At 46.0% G+C, this 22,225-nt stretch overlaps 1 protein-coding gene across 3 annotated transcripts in view; it reads right to left on the reverse strand.

The window, feature by feature from the left end:
- The window catches only part of St8sia5 (ST8 alpha-N-acetyl-neuraminide alpha-2,8-sialyltransferase 5), a 79,034-nt gene that overhangs the window by 25,087 nt on the left and 31,722 nt on the right, over window positions 1-22,225 (reverse strand). For 2 of the 3 annotated variants that reach the window (XM_023714615.1, XM_004623625.2), the window contains exons 2-3: window positions 18,698-18,805; window positions 386-478 (exon numbers count right to left, since the gene is read on the reverse strand). In XM_023714615.1, the coding sequence (XP_023570383.1) occupies window positions 386-478; window positions 18,698-18,805 (201 nt within the window). The remainder of the gene's footprint in view (window positions 1-385; window positions 479-18,697; window positions 18,806-22,225) is intronic. The other variant, XM_004623626.1, reaches the window with a different exon arrangement.

Genomic DNA, 22,225 nt, shown 5'->3' on the forward strand with positions numbered 1-22,225 from the left:
AAAAGGCAATAGTAAGAGGGCAATGCTTAGCACTGTGGTGCAAGCACACAAGCAAAAGGACTGAATTTCAGGAAAGACATTCCCATGCCCTCTTCAATTTCTACATGATGGGAGCTCAGCAACGATAATCAAGAAGACGGGTAACTGAAACCCAGACGTTAACACCAGAGTCATTAGAGGTGACCTTGCAAACCTGGCCTTTTGTCGTAAAATAGCTTCCAGAACTTTCCAAACGACAGTGGCCCTAGGGAAAGAGACCCAGTTTTTGTTCCATGGGATCCACCTTGCGTTTCCTGTTCCTTCCGTCTTCACCTCCACCCTCACCCTGCCCAGCCCCACCTGCCACGTGTACCTGTTGCCCACCACCCGGGCCCGCCACACTCACATGGACAGCACCTTCACCTCCAGTATCTCGTGCCTCAGCTCCAGGCATCTTGTGGAGTTATATTCAAAAGGCCCCTCATAAAATTCAAAGTACCTGAGAAGCAACAAAGACAGGATTACACAAAGAAGCAAGCCTAGTTTTCGAGGGTCTGTCAAGGGTCTTATTGGGGTCTGTTCCAGTCAAACAAAGCAAACCAGCTCTACCCCAGCAGAGTTCAGGGGAGAGGGGCTCCAGGCACGTCATCAATGACTCAGATCTCACTGCTGCCCTGGTCTGCACATGGTTAAGCAGCAAGAACCCGGTTCAGCAGCTAAAATGCAGAGGAATTTGGTTCCAAGTTTGTGTACTGAAGAAAGAGGTTAGGAACTGTGTGCTGTGATCAGACATCACTGGAGATCAGAAGCATTCAGATAGGCAGCAGGCCTCAAGCTACCCTGCCCCTTCCTGCCCTTTCTTCCTTTCTGTTCTTGGGGTAATGTTCTGAACACAGCCACGGGTAGTGCAGAAATTTCCACTGCTTCTTCTACTTTGCAACACACGTCCATTTCTGTCAGCTCACTTGATGTCTATACTCATGCTAGGATGTTGGAGACTGATGTTTCTCTCCCTACTTAGCAGCTGAGAAAACTGAGGTTCTGTAGACAGAGCCCCAAATCATACTGTCAGTGTAGGACGGACAGGGCTTAGTCTCTGTCCAAGTCCCTTCCAGTGCCACGTGGCTCTAGAGCACATCACAGCTAGCACAGGACACCAATGCCAGCTTCATGCAGAATAACAATAGCAGTTACAGCTACAGCCAACATTTACTGAGCCTTTCTCATAGGTCACAAACTGGGACCAGCACTCATCTTTCTAACTGGCTGTGACCACCAGCCACGGGTAGTGCATTTTTCTAACTGGCTTGTGACCACCACAAACATCCCAGGTCCTGGGAGTGATCTGACCTTCCCAGAGGCACATAGCTGGCAGATGGCAGAGCTGGTACATGAATCTGCACATTAACTCAAGGCTGCCCTTACCCCTACTGGTCTACACAGATAGCTGGCATCTCCTGGAGAGGGGCCTAGGGCCTTCCACTCCATGAGTGAAGAGCTGTCTCCTAAGACAGAGGCCAGGTAACGCTCTCCACAATCTCCCTCTTTTTTGGGATGGTTCCACAGTTGGGGCAGATGTTGCTGGGAGAACTAGACCCCAGACTCAACCAGGAATTGAGAAGCCTGTAGGGCTATGCCACTCTAAGCAGGGCTTAGTGGCATTTTGATGGGTAACCTTTATGAGCCAGGAGTGAGAGAGACTTATTCTAAAGGGCTGACGCAGAGCCAGGACTACGGATGGCAGAACAGGCATCCTGCAGCAGGCCCCAACACGGAGGCAGCAGCCTGTACATGTACTTCCCATACCAGGCTCATGTGCACAAAAGTATGAACATGATGTGTTATGGTTTGTGTCTAGTTGTCCCCTCAAAGCCTCATGCAGTCATGGGGCAGGGACTTTTACAGTTTGAGATTAACTCATGATCCACTGGGATTATGGGTTTTAGTATTGCTGGGATTATGGGTGTGTTATACCCAACCTGAGGCAGATAGCCTGAATGTAATATAAGAGAGCCAGAGAGAGAAACTCTCTCCCTCTGTTGTCATTGTTGCTGCGGTCCCTACCATTGCTCCTCTTGCTTTTTGCTGCCACCATGAACAGATGTTCTGTGCCCTGTGCTACTGTGGAGGCAGCCAAGTATGGACTGAAACCTCCAGCAACTCTGAGCTGAATAAACCCTTACTTCCTTCATTCTGAGTGTCAGGATTTGTCCTAGCAATGAAAGAAGAGTAACTGAGACATGATGCTTCAGAAATCCTGCAACACTGTCAGGTAATTCCAGCACTAGAGAGGCTGAGACAGAAGAGTAGTAAGTTCAAGGCCACCCTGGGTACATAGGAAGACTGTGTCAGGGGAAAAAAAGAAAGAAATCCTAAAATATTTATCAAGTACATTGGGTTTTGTAAAACATGTTTGTATTGTATTAGCCAGTCATGGTGGCAGAAGGCAGAGCCAGGAGCATCACTTGAACACAGGAGTTGAAGACTAGCAACACAACAAGATCTCATCTCAATTAACTAACTAATTAACTAAAGGAATTTTAAATATAACTTCATATTTTACATCTTAAAATTATATCTATAAACATTTATTCTTAGTGTAAATATAATTTAATAGTTAATTTTAAGTACTTAATTTACTTAAATAATTTTTAAAATATTAATACATTTTACACAACAAATTGGCTCCTATTTACAAAATAAATAGGCTCCTTGTTCTCATGTGATAAAAGAATTCAGGCAGAATTAATAAGAACCAGGGTCAAAAGATCCTTAAAATATCAAACTCACCGTTTCTTCTATTTCTCTTGTGTTTGGGAATGTCTTCCTCTGTCTTCCTCGTCTGACCCTTTAGTACCCAGCTCAAATGCCCACACTTCTGGGAAGACTTCTCTGACCCTTACCAGGTCTTACCACTGGGCTTCTGTACACTATCTCTTAATAAGGGCAAATAACATTGTATTATAATAGTCTGTCTATATATCTGCACTGTCCACACTAAGTATTTCAAACACAGGACCATGTACTTGCTATCTCCACCTTCTACACTACAGTGGCAAGAAAGCTAAAGGCATTTCACACACTCCTTTGCAGCTCAGGCTCTTGGTGCAATTTGTTTTGACATTTTTAAAATATTTATTTCATTGAGAAAGAAGTAACAATGAGACAATTTCAAAACAAGTTAGTAGGACAGTCACAATAATTAATACATTGCATATTGTTATTGGTAGGATTCTTACCCTGACTAACTATATATGCTGATACCTGTGAACTAAGCAACTGCACTGAAAATAGCAATGTGTAATACTAGGGTCATGCTTGGAATCCCTGTCATTCTGGTCTCCTAAAAGTGTACTGCTTCTAATGTCATATCAATTACTGCCATACTCTCTCTCAAGTAAGTGTTTGCCTTGGTGTAAGTTAGATTCCGCCAATCACAAGCATTTACAGAAACAGATGTTACTATACTTGGGAAGGAGGGCAAGGAGCAAGGCATGGTTTTGCTGGTAATCTAAGACAACAAAGTGGTGTGGCTTTTGGAAACTGCACTAGTAGCAGCATCTTCTTGGTTCTATCAGGGACAGTAGCTTTCATGGATGGCCCCAATTTACAATGCAGTTTTGGGAGGCCTTCCTGGAAACTCGGCCATTGCTTCAGTTTTCCCCCAAGATTCTGGGCTAGCTGCTCCCTTTCTCTTTCCTCTTTAACTAACCAACATGGATTCTGTTATCTGCAATCACGAATTAGAGATCAGTCTGGGGCCACTAACCAAGCCCATGACATTGGCTCTAAGTCACGTAGTTTCCAGTCACCCTGTGTAGGTGAGGTCTGGTGCCTTCTCACAAATATCCTTATTTGCAATGAGAGCCAGGGTCACTAAGCCTTGGGAATCCACCGTGTCAAGGGAAGTCATGATCATGGGTTGCTGGAAGCAAGCAAGCAAACAAACAAACAAACAAACAAAATGCCCCAGTGCAGATGCCAGAGACAATCAGGAGATTCATCCTCAAGTCCTCAGGGAGCTGGGAGGCCTACAGACATATCTCCAGTGTGGTGCAAGCCAGCTGTGTGACTTCAGACAAATCATTTTCCTTCCCTGCATCTTTTTCTCCCCCGAAACATAGTCTGCTTGAATGAGGACGGCATCTTCCCTTTGACCAGCTGGCTCTCCTATTTCCTCCTCAGGTTGCCCCACTTTGCCTCCTTCAGCTTCTGCTTGGCTCCAATTTCTCCTGAATCATCAACATCCTTTATATTCTAACCCAAGAGGGAGACTGATTTCAAATGCTCTTTTGCACATATCTGGTAGCTCACAAGAGCAGAGACTTTCAGAATAGGCTCATATCCCTCATCAGCCATTGCTGTGATCTGAATGTTTGTGTCTACCTATAGTTCATGTGTTGAGATTCTAACCCCCAAGGTGATGGTGTTAGGAAGCAAGCCCTTTGGAAGCTGATGGGGGCAGAATTCCCATGAATGGAATTACTACTCTTATAAAAGAGGTCTGAGAGAGACCCCTTGTCCCTTCCACCATGTGAAGATACTTCTAGAAGATCCTGTCATGAACCATGGGATAGGCCCTCACCTGAATCTTGTCTTCCTGCTTCCAGAACTGTGGCAAATAAATTTGTTGTTTATAAGTTGCCCAGTCCATGGTATTTGGTTACAGCAGCTGAGATAGCCATTTTAGGCCTGTCGCTTCTCTAAGCCTTAGCTTTCCCATCTGTAAGATCAGCAAAACTGGGCAGCATGTGAGTGACCAGTGGTGAGATAAGACTTCAGTTAGCATTTCTGCAAGGCACTAGCACACAGGAAATGCCAGGAAATGTTCATTCACTCTCACTGTCCCCTTTGCTCCTGCCACTAAAGGGCATGTGCTGCCAGCAGATGCCATGGGGAGGCCCAGGGACTCAGAGACTTGCTTCCAGGCCCTTAGCTGGTTGATGGCAGAGATGAGTCAGGGATGAGTAACTCAGGAAGCTTCTTCACCATCTGTTCTGGTGACACCTCCTTCTGTGAGATCAGTAAACCTCCCCCTGCCACCCTATGTGCAGCTAAATCGAAGCTGCTAGAGTGAAGGGACATCCTTGCTCACTCATCTTGCTGCAGGCACCCTGCACTAACCTTGTGTTTCTGACCCTTTCACTCCTGGGACTTTGCCCATATAGGAGCTACTGTCCCTCCAAGGGACAGCCCGTGCCTAGAGAGAGAGTAAGAGACGAGCCTATCTGAATACATCTCTCATATGCAAACCAACCAATCAGAGCTGTACCCCAGGCCACCTCCACCATCTAGTTTCCACATTCTGGGACACCTCATCCCCTAGGACCAGGTATTAGGCATTTAGAGACAGGTCCTCCACCCAGAGCCTGATGAAATTACCCAAAGGGCCAACCCTAAGCCTGCACGCCCTGCCTCCCCAATTCTTGCCCATGAAAGACTCTTGTCCACATTGGCCCTGTACTTCCTTGGCCTTCGGACTGATCCTGGTGTGGCCCAGATACCCCTGTATGCATGCCTGCCTTGCCTCCTGTTTCCAGAACTCTATGAGCATTCAACAACTCCCTCATGATGGTAATTTCTATATCTGCATCTTACTCAACCTGATTAACACAAGTCCAGATCCCCTGAAAACAGTCAACAAGGTCCCCCAATCAACTCATCAAAATTGCTCCATGCCTAGGTCTCAAGCCTCAGTTTCCCTGTCTTGAAAAGAAGCTAATAGCCCTTATGTCCTTTTCTATCCTTCCTAGATTTTGGTTTTTGGGGATGTACTACTCCAGCTTGATTTCTAATGAGACTTGACGAAATACAACTACAAGAAGTACTGCCACACAGGGTCACCCCAGAATTCTACCTCCAGCAAAATACCCCAAGACCAGGTCCAGAGGAAGCCATGCCAATCCCATATGGTCAGGATATAGACAGTTGTGCACACATGATCGCAAAGGGTGCCTATGGTGTTCTACATAAGAACATACGAAGATACGTGCATGATAGTGTCAAGTGCAAAATGCAGTCTCGTGCACATGAGAATGAACGCCTGGCAGCAGGAACCACAGTGGGATGCTGGTAGGGGTTTCTCTGAACAATGGGATAAAGAGTGAATTAAAAAATGCTTTTCCAGGGCTGGGGAGACAGCTTGGCAGTCTAAGAGCCTGCCTGGCAAGCACAAGGACCTGGTTTCTATCCCCAGTACCACATGCTATGCCAGCCCCAGAACCTGGGACACGAGATGCCAGCCACCAAAACTAGGCAAGTGGAGGGCACACTTGTAATCCCAGAGGAGGGGGAAGGCTGAAACAAGAGGATCACTGTGAGTCTGAGCTGCGTAGCAAGTCTGAGCTGCATAGTGAGACCCTATACCAAATCAATCAATCAATCAATCAATCACATCTTTAAAAAATAAATACTTTTCCAGATTTTTAGGTTTCCCGTGATGGGGTTATGGTTCTGTTATTAATGGAAATCACTAATAAGTGATCTTTGCTTTTAGGTCATGGACCTCTAGCTTGCAAACATCTCCAGCTTCCCCCCTGCTATGAGGAGATGAGAGAAGCAGTTTTTCCAACCTTCTTAAACTCTATATGGTGTGGAAGTAAGAAAGTCACTGTCTCTTCTTTCATTTCTGGGAAGACTCTCCTACTTGGCTCAAGAAGGAGAGACTCGGCCCTACATGCAGTTCTCACAGGTATAGCAGTCCTGGCCTGGTAGTCACATCAGGAGCCCAGCTCCTCTCAGATGCAATTCGGCTTTCAGCGCCCAAATTCCACACTGGTGTAAAGCTGCTCCTGCACTACCCTGTCTCTGTGCTCTCAGGACTATGAGGGAAGGGGTGGGGGGGGCCACTACCCAATCTACAGGTAACAAGTTCCACTAACTGAGAAGAGAAACACAAAAAGCCTAGAGGGGTCACTGGTGGTCCTGGACATCAGCTACACACCTCGCTCCCACTCACATATAATCTCCAGCTGTTCAGGCTGAAATCTTCAGTACAATGGGGCTGGCATGCAGAGAGCCTTCTCTGTCAATCCTATGAGTCCTGCTGGCCTGGCCCCTCTCTAGAAACTCTCCAGGGCTGAGTCACTCTCCTTGGTCTCCTTGGGCCACTAGTTAGAATAAGACAAAGCTCATGCACTTAACCTTCTACACACACTCTTGCCACCCACCCTCCAACACACACTGCTACTCTTCAAGAGCACAAGAGTGTCAGGGAGGTCCCTGTGCCAGTCAGGAGCCCACCTGGTAGGCTTCTCCACTAGCCAAGGCAGAGACAGAAGCTGCCCCGGCACAGCAACCTGAAACCTTGGGCTCCTGTCAAGCCTGGGCAGAGACTCAGAGGACCTCAGAGTAATTTCATTATTCCACACTGGTAGGAAAACCAATAAGTCCATATGACACCTTTGAGCAAATTAAGAAAAAACATTCTTTTCTCAAGATCAATTAAGTCATATGGGGCCAGGGAGATAGCTCAGTAGAATAAGCGTTTCCCTGGCAAGTGCAAGGGTCTGAGTTCAATCCCTGGTTTCACGAAAGAAAGAAAGAAAGAAAGAAAGAAAGAAAGAAAGAAAGAAAGAAAGAAAGAAAGAAAGAAAGAAAAATAATAATAAAAAATAAGCCATATTCAGGGCACATGCCTGGTCAAGGAACTAGATTTCAGTCCCAGTGGACTCCTTGATTGTCATTTTGCATAAGTCAGCCAGACCCTAGAGCATTTAGCTTTGTCTCATTTAGTCCTCACAACAGACCTATGAAGCAAGCAGCACTATTTTTTCACCTTGTAACTGAAACTCAGGCTACAAGAGGGAAGGCAACTTGCCCAAGGCCATTCAGCTGGTAACAGTGACATGGGAAAAAAAGCTTACAAGGCCTGGGACCTTAATCAATCCACCCTTCTCGCTGCCTCTGACAACCACAGTTCTCTGGGGTTTTCTAGCAAGGAGCCCCCTCCCGCTGCTCCAGCGACAGCCCCACAGTGAGCTCGGTGCTATTTCTAGCGCCACAACAGCTGCTGTCTGGAGCTAGCACACTTAACCATCAGCAAATGCACAGGAAGCAAAATCAGAAAACTGCAGCCTGATGACTCAAAGGACCGAGTGTCTTCCCGAATGAGTCCAGAGGCCACAAGGGCTCTGCTGTGAAGCACTCTGGCAGTGGCTGCCAAAAGGAGACACTGCCACAGAGGCGGAGAGCCCTGGTTTAAATCTGAGTGAGCATAGCGCTGCTCAGCAGACTTCTCCTGCCTCTCAGGATCACAGTTTCCAGGAGTCACCAGAGGTCTTTTGAGACATCAAGTGTAAAAGTTTAAGAGCTGATGTTCTGAGTACAATCCTGGACGGTCCCATGGTGAATCTGCTCCTGCCCTGCAAGCCAGGACTCTCACTACTGCCATGGGATCAGCATTGGGGGCCAGGAGCAAATCCAAACGCCAACACTCTTGCTCCCCTGGAAAAGTCAGCAGACCCCAAAGCCAGTGTACGGCACAGTTCCTGCAAGAGAACCTATGTAGTGATATTTTCTGGGCCAGACTAGGAAACCCAGTAAAGTCCTCTTTGTACAATTCAGCTCAGTAGTTTCAGAATGTCTGTACCAGTACTGGTCAGCCTGCTGCTGGCAGGCTTCAGTCACCATCCCCTCCCCTCAGGCCCCGACCAGGAGCGGCCCCCCAAATGCCACCTTCATCACTAAATCTTGCCACTTCTACCTCTTTAGTCCTTAGCTCCACCTAGCGAGGTATGCAATTGGATCTTCCTGTCTGACCTCTATTCATCTCTCTGCTTGTCTAGAATCTTCTTTCTCAATACTGCCTGCTTATTCATTAGAGTTCAGCTCTGTGTCAGCCTCCCCTGGCTGCTTTCCTGTCCTCTTTTCTCTGTGTCCACCACCCCTGGGCACACCATCCACCTAACCCTGATGTCACTGAATTATACACAATCTGTCTGTGTCCCTCAGTGGTGAGCAGGGTTTTTCTCTTTTTTTGTAAACTGAAGTTTCAGTGACCCTCTACTAATATTCAAGGTGCTGTGTCAGGTAGAACACAATATGAAGTAGCCAGGTAAAATCCTTGCCCTCATCCAGCTTCCATGAGGGGAGATGATAAAATATTTATGGGAGAGAAGGGAGAGAGCCTGGACGGAAAGTCAAGGAAAGTCCTTCTGGACAGGAGCCAGGGAAGGGGGGTGGAGACCCACAGATGTGCAAGAGAACATTCCAGGGAGGAAACAGCAGATAAATGCTCTGAAGACAGGAGGCTGGCTGGCCAGTCACAGGTCCCCAGAGGGGCAACTGGAGTCAGAGAGGCAGACCACAGATGACAGGGACTTGCAGAGTGTTTAAACAGGGAACACCATAATCTAACTGAAAAAGTGCACGCTGCCTATCATAGGCACTGGAAAGGGAGGAGAGGAATCCACAGCAGTGTGAAGACGGACATTGTACCAAGTGGACAGAAGGTGACTGGCATGGTTTATATTTGGATGTTCCCTAAAAGATATGCTCAAAGATGGGACTTCTGAAAAGTGACTGGACTATGGAGAGGTTATAACTAAAGGTGATAGGGGCCAGTGAGATAGCTCAGCAGTCTGAAGTGTCTGCTTCGGCAAGCTTAGGCATGTGCACAGGGACCGCGGTTTGATTCCAGGCACCACATGTCACACCAGTCCCACCCCCAAGGCAGGCTGAATTGGTCACACACACACAAAATAATTAAATGTAATGTTAGAAGGTGGGGCCTTGCAGGAAGAGGCGAATCAGTGGGCGTGTGATCTGGAACACTGCAGTGCTTCTCAATTCCTCCCTTCGCCTCGCTCTCCAGAGCTCTCTGCAGAACTTCCTGGATGCAATGACATGAGCAGCTTCCCTCCCCCTAACCCATTCCACCATGCTGACAACACGCAAGGACTGAAACTTCTAAGACATAAGCCAAAATAAAGCTCTTCTTCAAGTTTCAGGGTTTAGGTGCTGCGTCCCAGTGATAGGGAGAGTGACCGAAACTGCAACAGACCTAAGAAATGGAGATTAACTGGCAGGACATGTTAATGCCTAGAGAAAAAATTAAATCTATGGTAACTTCTCACACTTTAGCTTGAATAAGTAATTGGGTGATGAGCCCATATGAAAGTGGGAAGATGAACAGGCTTGTGGTGTGAGTGGAAAGGTAAGTGGCCATGCCACGTTTGCTGAGAGCTTCAGAGGCTCAAAAGATGCTAACAGGCAGCAGTCAGATGCAAACATCAAGGTGAGGCCAGAGATATCCATTATAGAGTCAAAGCACAAGGAACTCCCTGAGATTTTAGAGAAGAGAGCAGACAGAGGAGTACGGAGGCCTGAGCACAGGCCAGAGGCCAACTCTGAGGCTCAGATGGCAGCAGAAGGGACTGAGAAGAAAGATGTGCTGGGCATTGGGGAAGGTTATTGTGACACAGGAGATCAAAAACTTGAAGCTCAAATTACGCTAAGGCTGCCACTCTCTGATCTCATGTCCTAGTGACACAATCAGAGACCATGATCAGGACAGAGGACACAAAACTCCTGGGCTCTTCCCTGATGCCCAACAGGTACTAACATCAGAACAAAGCTTGACCTTCATTAATTACCTTAAGTTCTGGGTCAGATCCTTGCTCAATTCTGCATATACGCATGTTAATCACATAGGGAGTGTCTGTCTAAATTTGGCAGAACAAGGTTGATTAGCCCTAAATTTATATAACCTAACTCATCTTTTCAAGATGCGGGATGCCAAGTAAGAGATTTAGAGACATTCAATCACGCCCAGAAGTCTCCAGCCATTTCCCTAAACTCAGAGTCACTTTGGATTCCAGCAGAGCTTTCACAAGACTGAGGCTACCCTCAGCAGAAAAAAAGCATCTCCTGGAGACCAAACTGCCCTGCAAGGAGCAAGGAGATGTCTAGTCATGTAATACACTGAGAGCTGAGAGCTGTGGTACTGATCATCCAGACGCTAGCCCACCTCAACAAACCCATAGAACCTGATCCAGTTCTTTTGTTAATGGGCCAATCTGATCCTCTTCGTCAGAGCTGTACCCCTCCAGCTCTTCAAACAGAAGCCCCCATCCCCATCATCTTTTACTTCCTACCTCTGTCTACAAATCTGCTTCTACCTCACAATGATTCATCCACAAATGCCCTCTATGACAAGGGTAGATGAACCTGCTCCACAGAGAGGAGGTGGCAAGTTAAAGTTCCCATCTTCTCTTTTTTTTTTTTTTTTTTTTTTCAGACAGGGGATTGAACACAGGCCCTTGTGCTTGCCAGGGAAGTGCTTATTCCACTAAGCCATCTCCCCGACCCCTCCCATCTTCTCTTGCAGGGACCTTTCAGAGTCCATCCAGTGACACTATGAAAAGCCATGAAGACTGATTGCACACATGCAGAATGGTGATTACTTCCCCTCCAATCACCTCTCCCCATGCTGAATGCACCTGCTTCTCTGCCTCATAAATATCTTCAAACCCTATTCTCGAGGAGGTGGAGTTGAGATTTGGTCTCCTATCTTTACAACTGGTCACCTTTCAAATAAATTCTCACATGCAAAACTGGTCATTTCCCTCCAATTGGACACCTGTGCAGGCCTAAGTGAAGAGCCAGTGGCTCTGACAAAAGCAAGCTTCAAGTCCCTGAAAAGTAATCTAGGCTACTGATATAATCATGACCCATGTGTCAGAAGTGTCATCCACAGTAGAGCTAGGGGAAACTAATACTATATGGTGGCTAATATATGTGTGACCTCCAAAATTAATGATTTTTAAAATCCATTAGAAGCAAGTAAAGTTAGAGGGTTTGTTTAGGATTCCCTTTAGTTTCAAGAAGGCAGGATCAAGAAAAAAGCAAGCAAGCAGGCAGGCAGGCAGGCAGGCAGGATCTTGAGATGGGATGCTTCCTGCTCAGAATAATACCCTAAGTCAACCTCTACCACAGCAGTAACTGAGGTGAGAGTGACCTTTGAGGATCTCAGCTGTGAAAGCTATTATAAGCTAGGCACCCTCAGCCAGATATAGAATATGTGGCCTCTAACCAGTGTTAGGTTAATGGCCCAAGATTATAATAAAGAAATGGGGCCAGGGAGATAGCTCAGTGACTTAAGTGCCTGCTTGGGAAATGCAAGGTCCTGAGTTCGATCCCAGTACAAAAAAATAAATAAAGAAATAGGCACAGAAAGATTTATGTAAGTGGTTAGTTGCCCAGGGGATTCCACTGAGACTCAGTTAAAGTCCCCAAAGTTCAGAAGGTCAGAGAGCTCACAAGCAACACCATCCAAGCAGTCTTCCAGCACCAATCACCCCAATTCTACCAACAGCTTCATCTTCATAGAGCTCCGGTCACATGAGAAGCATGACAGAAACATGCTTCTACCATTTTTCTTTTGTTTGCATGTCTTGCCAGCACCCAGCCCAGAACATCCTGTCAAACCTGACCCGCTAAGTTCTTTGTCCACTGGATGGAGCCCAAAAGCTCCATCTCACTCTCCACACCTGCCTTTTCTACAAAAGTGAAAACCAACCGCATCGGCTCACCCTATGTCAACCTGCAGGACTGCTCCTCAACTTCACGGCTGCACCTGACATTCCACCAAGGAACCTGCAGCTACAGTCCCCCAAGGGCTCCTCTTGGAAAGGCAGAATCCCCAGGAGCAGGCAGAGGGAAATATTTTCAGGAGTAACAATCAGGAAAGCACTAGGCTCAGGATTCCTCAGAAGGAACAGGGGACAGAGAGGAAGGAAGACAAGAAGAGAAATGGGAAAGAGCTGGGGGAAGGCGAAGAGAGAGCCTCAGAGTCATCCTGCCTGAGGCCCCTGCTGGGGCTCTCACAGCAGAGCAGGAGGAAATATGCAGGGCAGTGACCTACTAAAGTCTGTATGGCCTTATTACTCTGGGCAAAGTGCCAGGAACCCAGGGCAGGAACAGAAGGCAGGCAAGGATGTGGGATGAGAAAAATGAGGAGCTCCACCCCAGCTAGATGATCTGTCCACAGCCCAGCAGGGAGAGCGCTGCTCACGTCTCCTAGTGCCCCAGAGACACTACACTGGCTGTGCTCTGGCTCCACAACCCACCACCCAAAAGTCACCTAGCCTTTCTGTACATGGGGGGAGTGAAAACACCTATCTCAATAGCTGGAGAATGGATATAAAAATGATAATGCACCCAGCAAGTTCCTGGCACACAGTCTCTAGTGATGTGGGGGTCTGGGGGGCCCTGGAGACCCAAACTGAAGTGGTTAGTTGGGTCTAACCACTTCCACAAGAGGGTGACTCTCACCCTCTTGTGGAAGTGCCTGTAATGTCCACGTTAAGCTCCCAACAATTCACCATCTGTACAAGATAATCTATTACCTAATTATACACTGCCTTGAAGCAATTAGGAAATAATTCACTACAGCATGATAAAATGCTGCATTGAATTAAGTTAAGTTCCTTCCAGCTCTACAGTACGACAATCACACAACACAGGACTTGATGGACACATGTGAAGATTTCAAGCTCGCTCTACTTGCATTTCTGTGGCTGCAGCATTCTCACATCATCACTTTGGAGCTTTTCTTTTCTCATACCTGGGGGTAGGAGTGTGGCCACCCTCACACTCCTACTCGGAAGCTACAGAGAGAAGAATAATGTCCCAGCCACAGACCAGATGGATGCAGCAGCTTGGCCAGCCCCGCTTTACGCCTCTTACAGAAATCTTCCCAGGGTTGCTTGTCCTCTCCTCCCCTTGCCATCCCATCCCAGTGGTAAGACTGGAGGACCCAGGTTCATGTAGCATCCAAAAGAAGAGGGCAATGAAGCCAGGCTGCCTGGCCACCTGTGTGCTGGGCCTGGGCCTCAGTGGTCCAGAAAGCCCTAGAGATGTATGCACAGGTAGGTGGTCCAGCCCAAAGTGGGAGGCTCCTTGGAATTTGGGGTTGCCTGGGTAAACACAGAGGGTGTACGAGCACTTGCCAAAGAGTTCTCTGTGTACAATAACAGAGGGCAGATATATCTTAGCATTAAAGCAGGGGCTGGGCTGTCTGAGAAGGTTCTAACAAGGCAGGGCTGGAGGTGCACTTCAGGAAGATTGGTCTAGAATGTGGAGCAGAATTCAGATGGAACAAGCTAAGCAGAGGCCTTTGAGCTGTGGGTGGGTCTGAGCCAAGAGTTTGCTGGGGCTGCAGGACAGATATGCAGCTCCCCTCAGCCCCTGTGAGCACGTAATTTCCCCAAATGTCCTGAGGCAATGGATGCAGCACTGTCCATCCTCCACGATCTGGCCCCAGAAGCAGCTGCCTCCCTCTGCCCCTGAACAGTGACTGGGCAGATAGGAAGCAGGGCCAGGGTGGGGGGCCAAGGCAGTGAGCTGGGCCCAGAGGTGAGTTTCTCAGCTACCACAGAATGAAGCATGTAATCTGCCTTTATTGCCTTGTCTGCTTTTTCCTCCCCCAGTGTTCTAGGATTGAATCCAGGAGGTTGCACTGAGTGACATTTCCTGCCTTTTTATTTTTTATTTTGAGGCAGAGTCTCAGTAAACCACCAGGGTGGGCTCAAACTTACAATCATCCTGCCTCAGCTTTTCAGAGTGCTGGGATTACAGGTATGTACCACCACAAAGGGTTTCCTCTCTACTTTTTATATACCTGCTCTCCAACTGTCAGTCTCTCCTTTTCCACCCAGTAACTCCAAACCATTAGACTACCCTGGCATCTCCTCTTCTCAGGATAGAACCATCTGATAACTCCAAACAGTGAATGAGTTTGTGACTGAAGGCTTTTCCTCTCTGGGGATAACTTTTCAAAGACAGAGTGTCAGGAGACAAGGTTGAACCCAAAGAAATTCTCTGAGAAAATTCTGGAACACTGAAACTGAAATTTGCATTATTACCAATAGCTTTTAGTATTTTTCTGATTAATCCATTCTTTTATTCAGTCAACACTAATGAGCATCTACTATATGACGTGTCATACTGGGTGCTGAGAATGCAAAGATGAAGAAGCACCAACAGTCCCAAAGAAAAACCAACTCACAATGTGCGTGTGGCAACTGTCTTCAAGTCCTTCCTACCTGCTCAAGACACCCACTTAAGTAGAAACATTTGCAGATTGAAAATCATTTCTATCTTGAAGAAAATGTTCAAATGGGTAAGAAAACAAGCTGGGGAGTGGATGTGGGGGAGAAAGGACAGAAGGGGAAAGAAAAAAGAGAGAATAGAAGGAAAAAATGGAAACAAAGCTTTTGTAAACAAGGAGGGGAAGGGGGGTGAAAAAAGGAGAGGGCATGAGGGACAAAAGAAGAATCAAGATATATTATGGACAGCTTCAAATTCTCTGTAATAAATGTGATCATTATGTAGATCTAAAATATACTAAATTTTTTTAAAAGGAAAAATAAAAATGTATATACAAATGGCTAAGATGGATGGAAAAATAAGAATTAATACACATCCTTTTTTTTTTTTTTTTCAGAATTGGGGATTGAACTCAGGCCCTGGCACTTGCCAGGCAAGCGCTTATTCTACTGAGCTATCTTCCCAGCCCCAACATGCTTCCTTTTGTGGGCATTACCAGGGATTGAACTCAGCACCTTGTGCTTGCCAGGCAGGCACTTACACCACTGAACTATCTCCCCAGCCCTAGATATGCTTCTGAAAATAATAATAAATAAATGTGCTTTAAAAAATCATTCCTTTCTACTTATTAAAACAGTTCCTATAAAGATGTTTATGAAATAGTACTTTTTAGGCCTAGACTTGAACTTGGTAAAGCTATATGTTGACAGACATAACTCATACACTTTCCCATTGAGCCTGCACAGCCTGCCACTCATGCCCATCCAATGAGAAGATCTGCCTGCAGCTGTTGGGAGCACCATCAGGACTGATTTCTTTGTGGTTCCATTTGAAGGGCTCCAGACTGATCACTGGGGTCAACTCCTTCTCCTTTCATTTCCTGCTATAGCATGCAGTGCATGAATCATTTGATTTTTTTTATTTGCTCCTCTTTTTCTTTGGGTTATATTTGGTATTACTCTGACTTCCCTTCCAAGCCTATTAATAATATATGCTAACAGGTCATACCACACTTCAACATACCACACACCTATAGATAGCAAAACATGGCATGCACTGAATTATTCAATAGGTGAATAATCCCATGGAAAGCATTCCATACCCAGACATGCAGAGTTGTTAATTCGGATGATGCACACAGCATCCTCCTTCGGTTCTCCCCCAGCCCTGCAAATCTGTTGCCAGGAGCTGCCCAACCCATTTTAAAGAAAGCACAACCTGCTCACTCACCAAGGTATAAAATCTCCCACTTACAGCCCAGTTCTGATTATACTAGCTATTATCTCCCACACAAAAGAACTGAGTATAGCACCATCTTTCTATATAAGCAGGTGATTTAGGGTCAACTAAAAATTGAGACTTGAAATTGGAACTGTCCTAGAGAAATCTGGGATATGTGGTCATGACATTTTTCCTGTGAGTAAGGGAATTCTTAATCAAATGTGACTTTTCAAAAGGATGTTGACTCAGCTGGTGGTGACATTGGACAAGGGCACCTAAGTTCCAAAAGCAAATTGATAGGGGCCAGCAGCTTCTGACCCTGAGAGATCCCAAGTGACAGGAAAGGAGGTTGGTCTGAATCATCAAGAGGAGGAGTAGAAAATTAGGCAGAAGGGAGACAAGACAGAGAAGGAGATGTGAGGGCCAAGAAGGGGAGGCACAAAGAAAGGAGAAGAACAGGCAGAATGAGAAGGGAAGAAAGTGAAAGGCAATGAATACCAAGGAGGGAGAGAAGATGGTGGCGGAAGTAGGCAGTGTGGACAGTTCCCGTGCCATGGCTTCAGCTGCCAACAAGGATAACTGTCAAGAAATAATCTCCCCGGGCCCCGCTCACTCCAGCATTTTCTAGCCAAAGCCTCTTGAGTAGCCATCTCTTCCATGAGGCTCCCTAGTGAGGCAGACACCATCTCACTTACCCAGTCCACCTCCCATTTGGACAGGCCAGAACTCCTACAGCCCATATACAGGAAGAACTGTGGTCCTGACAGGTCAGCATCAGACCCTTGTGTCACTGTCAAGGCCTGTAGTCATTTCCATCCCCTGGGCTCACCTGTGGGCACCTCTTCTCCTGGCTTCTGACATCATAGCCACATATTTACCTTTTCAAAGCATTGAATATGGATGGGGGAATTACAGATTATATCTAGATATCCTCCCAAAACCACACGGAGTCATGGATGGGGAGTTTCGAAGGTGGCTGGATTAGGGTGTGTCAAAGTGGATTAAAGGTGTGATTCTGAGATTAAGGGGATGGATAAGGGAAGCCCCAACTGGACGTGGATGGTATGGATCAGTAAGCCTCCAACCTAGACCCAAGATAAAAGGAGAGAGAAAGGCAGTACTGCAGCTGCTTGGTGCCACTGTTTTGCTGTCTCCTGCCTGCTTGTCATGGACTATTTCTTTTCGGCAGCGGTCCTCTGCCATGTGCCACCCAGCCTCGGAGCTGCTAACTACAGGCTGTTGAAACCTGTACAGACTCTAAGTACTGTTTTTTGTTTGTTTGTTTTAGCAGAACTGGGGATTGAACTCAGGCCCTTGCACTTATTCTACTGAGCTATTTCCCCTGTTCTTGGGTTATCGTGGCTCTTTTTTTTTTTTTTTGTGGAACCAGGAATTGAACTCAGGCCCTTGTGTTTGCCAGGCAAGTACTTATTCTACTGAGCCATCTCCCCAGCCCCCCAAAACTCTAAGTTAAATAAACCTTTCTTCCTTTAACTTGTGGGTGTGGAGTATTTTGTCTGAGCAACAAGAAAAGTAATTAATATGTGGGTGGAGCATCTCCTCAAAAACACGCAACTTCTCTGCAGGGCTAATTTCCTGTTTAAGCACCAAAATTAACTATAAAGAAAGCCCAAGTCTCTTTCCCTGTGGAGCTGGTTGAAGAGTTAGCCTTTACTTGGAAACACGACAACTTTAAAAAAAAAACACCGAATAGCTCAATTATCCCCTGGAAGCCCTGGTATTTGATACCCACACCCAGCTGCAAGCAGAAAAGGAATCCTGCCTTATCTACAAAAATTCCCTATAATCCCTTCCTGTAAAGATCTGCCTTGCCTGAGAATATTCCATTTTTATTCATTGAATAAGTAACACTAAATTCCTACTTCTAAGTTTGCAGACTTTCTTTAGCGACCAATCCTAGCTACAGCAGATCAAGAGGAAATGGCCATGTGATGGCACCGCATCACACCTCAGCGCCATCTTGATGCACACAGTTCTGTTCCAACCAAGAGCAGATGCACTCAGAGCTGGGCAGTGGACTTCAGAGGAGCAAGGAACCACTACCTGACAGCCACGCCCAGTGCCATCCACACATCTCCCTGCTCATACTTGCTGTCAATGTGCAACATCCCCAGTGCAGTACACAGCCTGCATTCCCATCCCCAAATGGAAGCTTGAGACCCAGGCCTCCCACCCCATCCTGCTCCAGAAGAGGCCACTGAGTCCCTGCTTTGTGGAGGCTAGGTCCTATCCCTTATCCTTCACATCTATTCACTCCACAAGTTAAAGGATACAGGCAGATTCCCCCAAAAACAGTGATCTGTGAATCATTGGACCAAGTCACTCCTTCCCTGTGGGCAGCTCTCAGAGTGGGCAGAGGGGCAAGAACTACAGTGTCCCCATAGGACAGGCTCCTCCCTCCCTGGCCATTTGCTGGGGTCTGTACCTGGAGCTGGAGTCACTGTTGCTCTGCACTGCTGGGTCGTCGGTGACATTAAAGAGCCCCGTCCAATTGGCCAGCTGGTCATCACTCTGCCAACCAAACTGGAGGTCTCTGGCAAGAAAATGAGGCAGGGTTGGTGTATGTGCTCACTTACTGGGGTAAGCCTGTCTACCAGAGAGCCACACTCTGCCACTGAGCCAAGAGCACAAAGTTTTGACTGTACACTGAATGAACACAATGACTAACCACAGGGGTGACAGTGGTAGACCACAGCTTCTGGTGGCATCTCTGCTGTCCTGCATCCAGCCCTTCACTTCATTTTTAGAGGCAGGGTTAAGATCCCACGTTTTATATGCAGGAAAACTGAGGCTTAGTGAGATTAATGTCACAGCAGGGCTTCTCTATCCCTATGTGGTGCTGTACCTTAAGTCCACCTCTAGAGGTTTAACCAAAAGAACTCCAGTCTCTAGCACTTTGACCTCTTTGAAAGTCAAATACTTTTAAAATGTTTTCATGAAATTCACAGTTTCCTGATGTATAAGGACACTATTCCTAGTTTAAGATGATGGCTTAACCTGTTTATCTCTACTCTCTTTCCAAACCTGATGAAAATGACAGCAAACAAAAACAAGGGCTATAGAAAATTTTGTACTAATAGTGTTTAGACAAGATATCATGTCTATATCTTGTCCTCTGAATAACTACTATGAAGACAATATGCAATGTATTAATTTTTGTAACTGTCCTACTAACCTGTCTTTGAAACTGTTTCGTTGCTATTTGATCTTTTTTTCTCATTAAAATGAATTTAAAAAATTTAAAAAGAAAAAAAAAGGACATGAAGAGATGACAGAAGAGGATAGCAAGATTTGGGAAAGACAACAAGCATATGGGTAATCAACTTAGGGCATAAAGAGTGAGACCCACACAACCTACAAGAGGCAGGTCTATTCACAGTGCACAACGGCTCAGAGGCTTGAGGATGCAAGAGTCAGGGTCACTGCTGGTGTGGAGGGAGGCAAGGCAGAATAAAGGTCAAAGGACAGTGGTAAGATTACAGGAGCAAGTAAACACCACCCGCATCTAGTACATACCTATGTCCAGTCCAGATTCCCTTCCCAAACCCACACAGCCTGGCCACTGCATCTACGCACCCCATAGATGGCACGAGATTTGCTCCCTGGGATCTTTGAACCATAAAAGTTGTTCACTGTTCTCTTCATGTGTGAATTATCCACACTGAACACAGCTATGACACCTGATGGTCTGCTGACTGAATTTACTTGTGGTCTCTGTGCTGGGACCACCCACTCTGCCTATCCTTAGGTCTAGCTAGGAAAACTGAAGCTCAAAGAAAATGGCTAGGAAGACATGAGCTGGTACCCACCTAAGTATTCTACAATAAGATTTCTCACCTGGCACAGTAGACACCTGGGACTGCAGAGTTCCTTGCTACGGGTCCACCCTGTGCACTGTAGGATGTTCTACAACATCCTTGATATCTGCTACTAGATGCCAGCAGCACCAAACCCCAACCCTCCTTCATGATAACTGAAAATATCTCCAGGCATTGCCACATGTTCCCTGTGTGCAAAATCACCTTGATTGAGAACCTTTATCATAAAATAATACATAGTACAAGGAACGTTCTCATAACTGACTGACCCTTAAACACAAATGGGCTATTAGGTACCACTGGTGCTTGAAGAAGACTTGACCTTGAAAGTCAGAGAACAAAACAATTTTTTTGAAAAAAGAAACAGGTCTGGAAGGTGTGCTGGCCACAAAGATGGCAAGAAGAAGCCCCTGAAGCAGCCCAAGAAACAGGCCAAGGAGATGGACCAGGAAGATAGAGCATTCAAACAGAAGTAAAAAGAGAAGTGGAAGAAACATGAGGAGCTAAAAATGAAGGCTACAGGAAAGGTCCCCCTGGCCATAGGTGGAATTAAGAAATCTGGCAAAAAATAACTGTTCCTTGTGCCTAAGATGATGGTGACCCTGGATTTCATTCCTATTCAAATATCTGGATTCCCCGCCATAAGATCTCTTGATACCTATAACTAAAATGAAGTGTGTTTTTGGAGTCTGTTGTACATTTAAGCATAACATTTTATTTAAAAAGATTTTTAAAAAACAGGGACAGGGACAGATACAAATTTAATGAAACACTTAATGAGTAACCCCTCAGCTAGAGGAATGGAACAGCAGACAGTTCTTGGAGCTAATCTGTCCACATCTCCACTAATGAGCTGATGCCCTTAGTTGAGTCTGTGCTCCGCTCAGGGTCTAGCTTCTCATCTCAGAAGTAAGCGAACTGTCCCGGATGTCTCCAAACTCTCAGCTGCCAAGAGCTGGGCCATCTGTCTCCCTCAGATGCCTCTGCCCGTCTCCTGTGCTGGCTCTGTTTCCTAGCCCGAATCTGGTTTTAGTGAAGAGCTGCAGACATGAGATGCTTAGTGCATACTTTGCTGCCTGCTGCCGGTTCCCTTTCCATCCTCTTAAGTCTCCATGGCAGAGGGGAGTTTATCTGGCAGAGGAATAAACTTGGCACAGCCCAGCCTGAGACTGAGGCAAAACGTCCATACATTGCTCAGTGTGCTCAGAAAATGGCGATCCTCCATTTTGGTCTGACTCAATAGGTTTTCGTTTATTTACTTATTGCAGTGGTTAACTTTCAGCATGTAAGAGATCAGGGAGGTATTTCTTGAAGAGCATTTGATTTGGTTTACTCAGAAGAGAGACCTGGGTGGAACTTTAACCATGAACGGGGCTCCTTAGCTACATGATCTTGCTTTGTATGAGAGCCCATGCAGAGAGTCTCATTATCTGTATTGATGAATCATGAAGTATACAGTCCAAATAATTTTGGGGACTTTCTTAAGATTACAAGGCTAACCAGTGGTTAAGCTAAGATTTAAACCTAGGACAGTCTCATTCTGATTCTGAAAATATAAAACAAACAAACAAAAAACTGTCTTCCTGAGGGAGAGGGGTAAGGAATAATTTACACCAGAGATTTTGCAAATTAACTGCTTTGGAAACATATTCAAATGAGTTTTCACCCAACATTTTGCTATAAAATTCACAGGCTCCTTAAAAATAACCTGGACAGTGAGACTTTTCCCCACTGAATGCGCAGAAGGTCAGCTAGGCACATGGCATCCTCCCACCCACGGGGGACAGTCTTTCCCTGGAAACAGACATTCATTACAGTCCTTGAGCAGGAAATATGGTGGCATAGAAAGAGGCTCATTATAAATTAAATTTTTAAAAAACAGGCTACAAAAAGAAGATATGCAGAAGTTCTAATTTTACAAGGTTTTACATTATAAAGCTGGTTATCCTTATAGGTGGAATTAAAGCTTATTCTTTTGGGGGAGGTTAGCAGTGTTTTTCTGATTCAACTAAAAATGACTGCACCATTTTCAAAACCACCATGCTACATAATTTACATTTCTTTCCTGAGCTAAGTGTCGGAATTGTCCGTTATTTGCTAATTGCAGCCAAATAAGAAAGGCGTACAGAGGTATG

The sequence above is a fragment of the Octodon degus genome, unplaced genomic scaffold, assembly GCF_000260255.1.
Source record: "Octodon degus isolate 3935 unplaced genomic scaffold, OctDeg1.0 scaffold00003, whole genome shotgun sequence".
Classification (NCBI taxonomy): Eukaryota; Metazoa; Chordata; class Mammalia; order Rodentia; family Octodontidae; genus Octodon; species Octodon degus.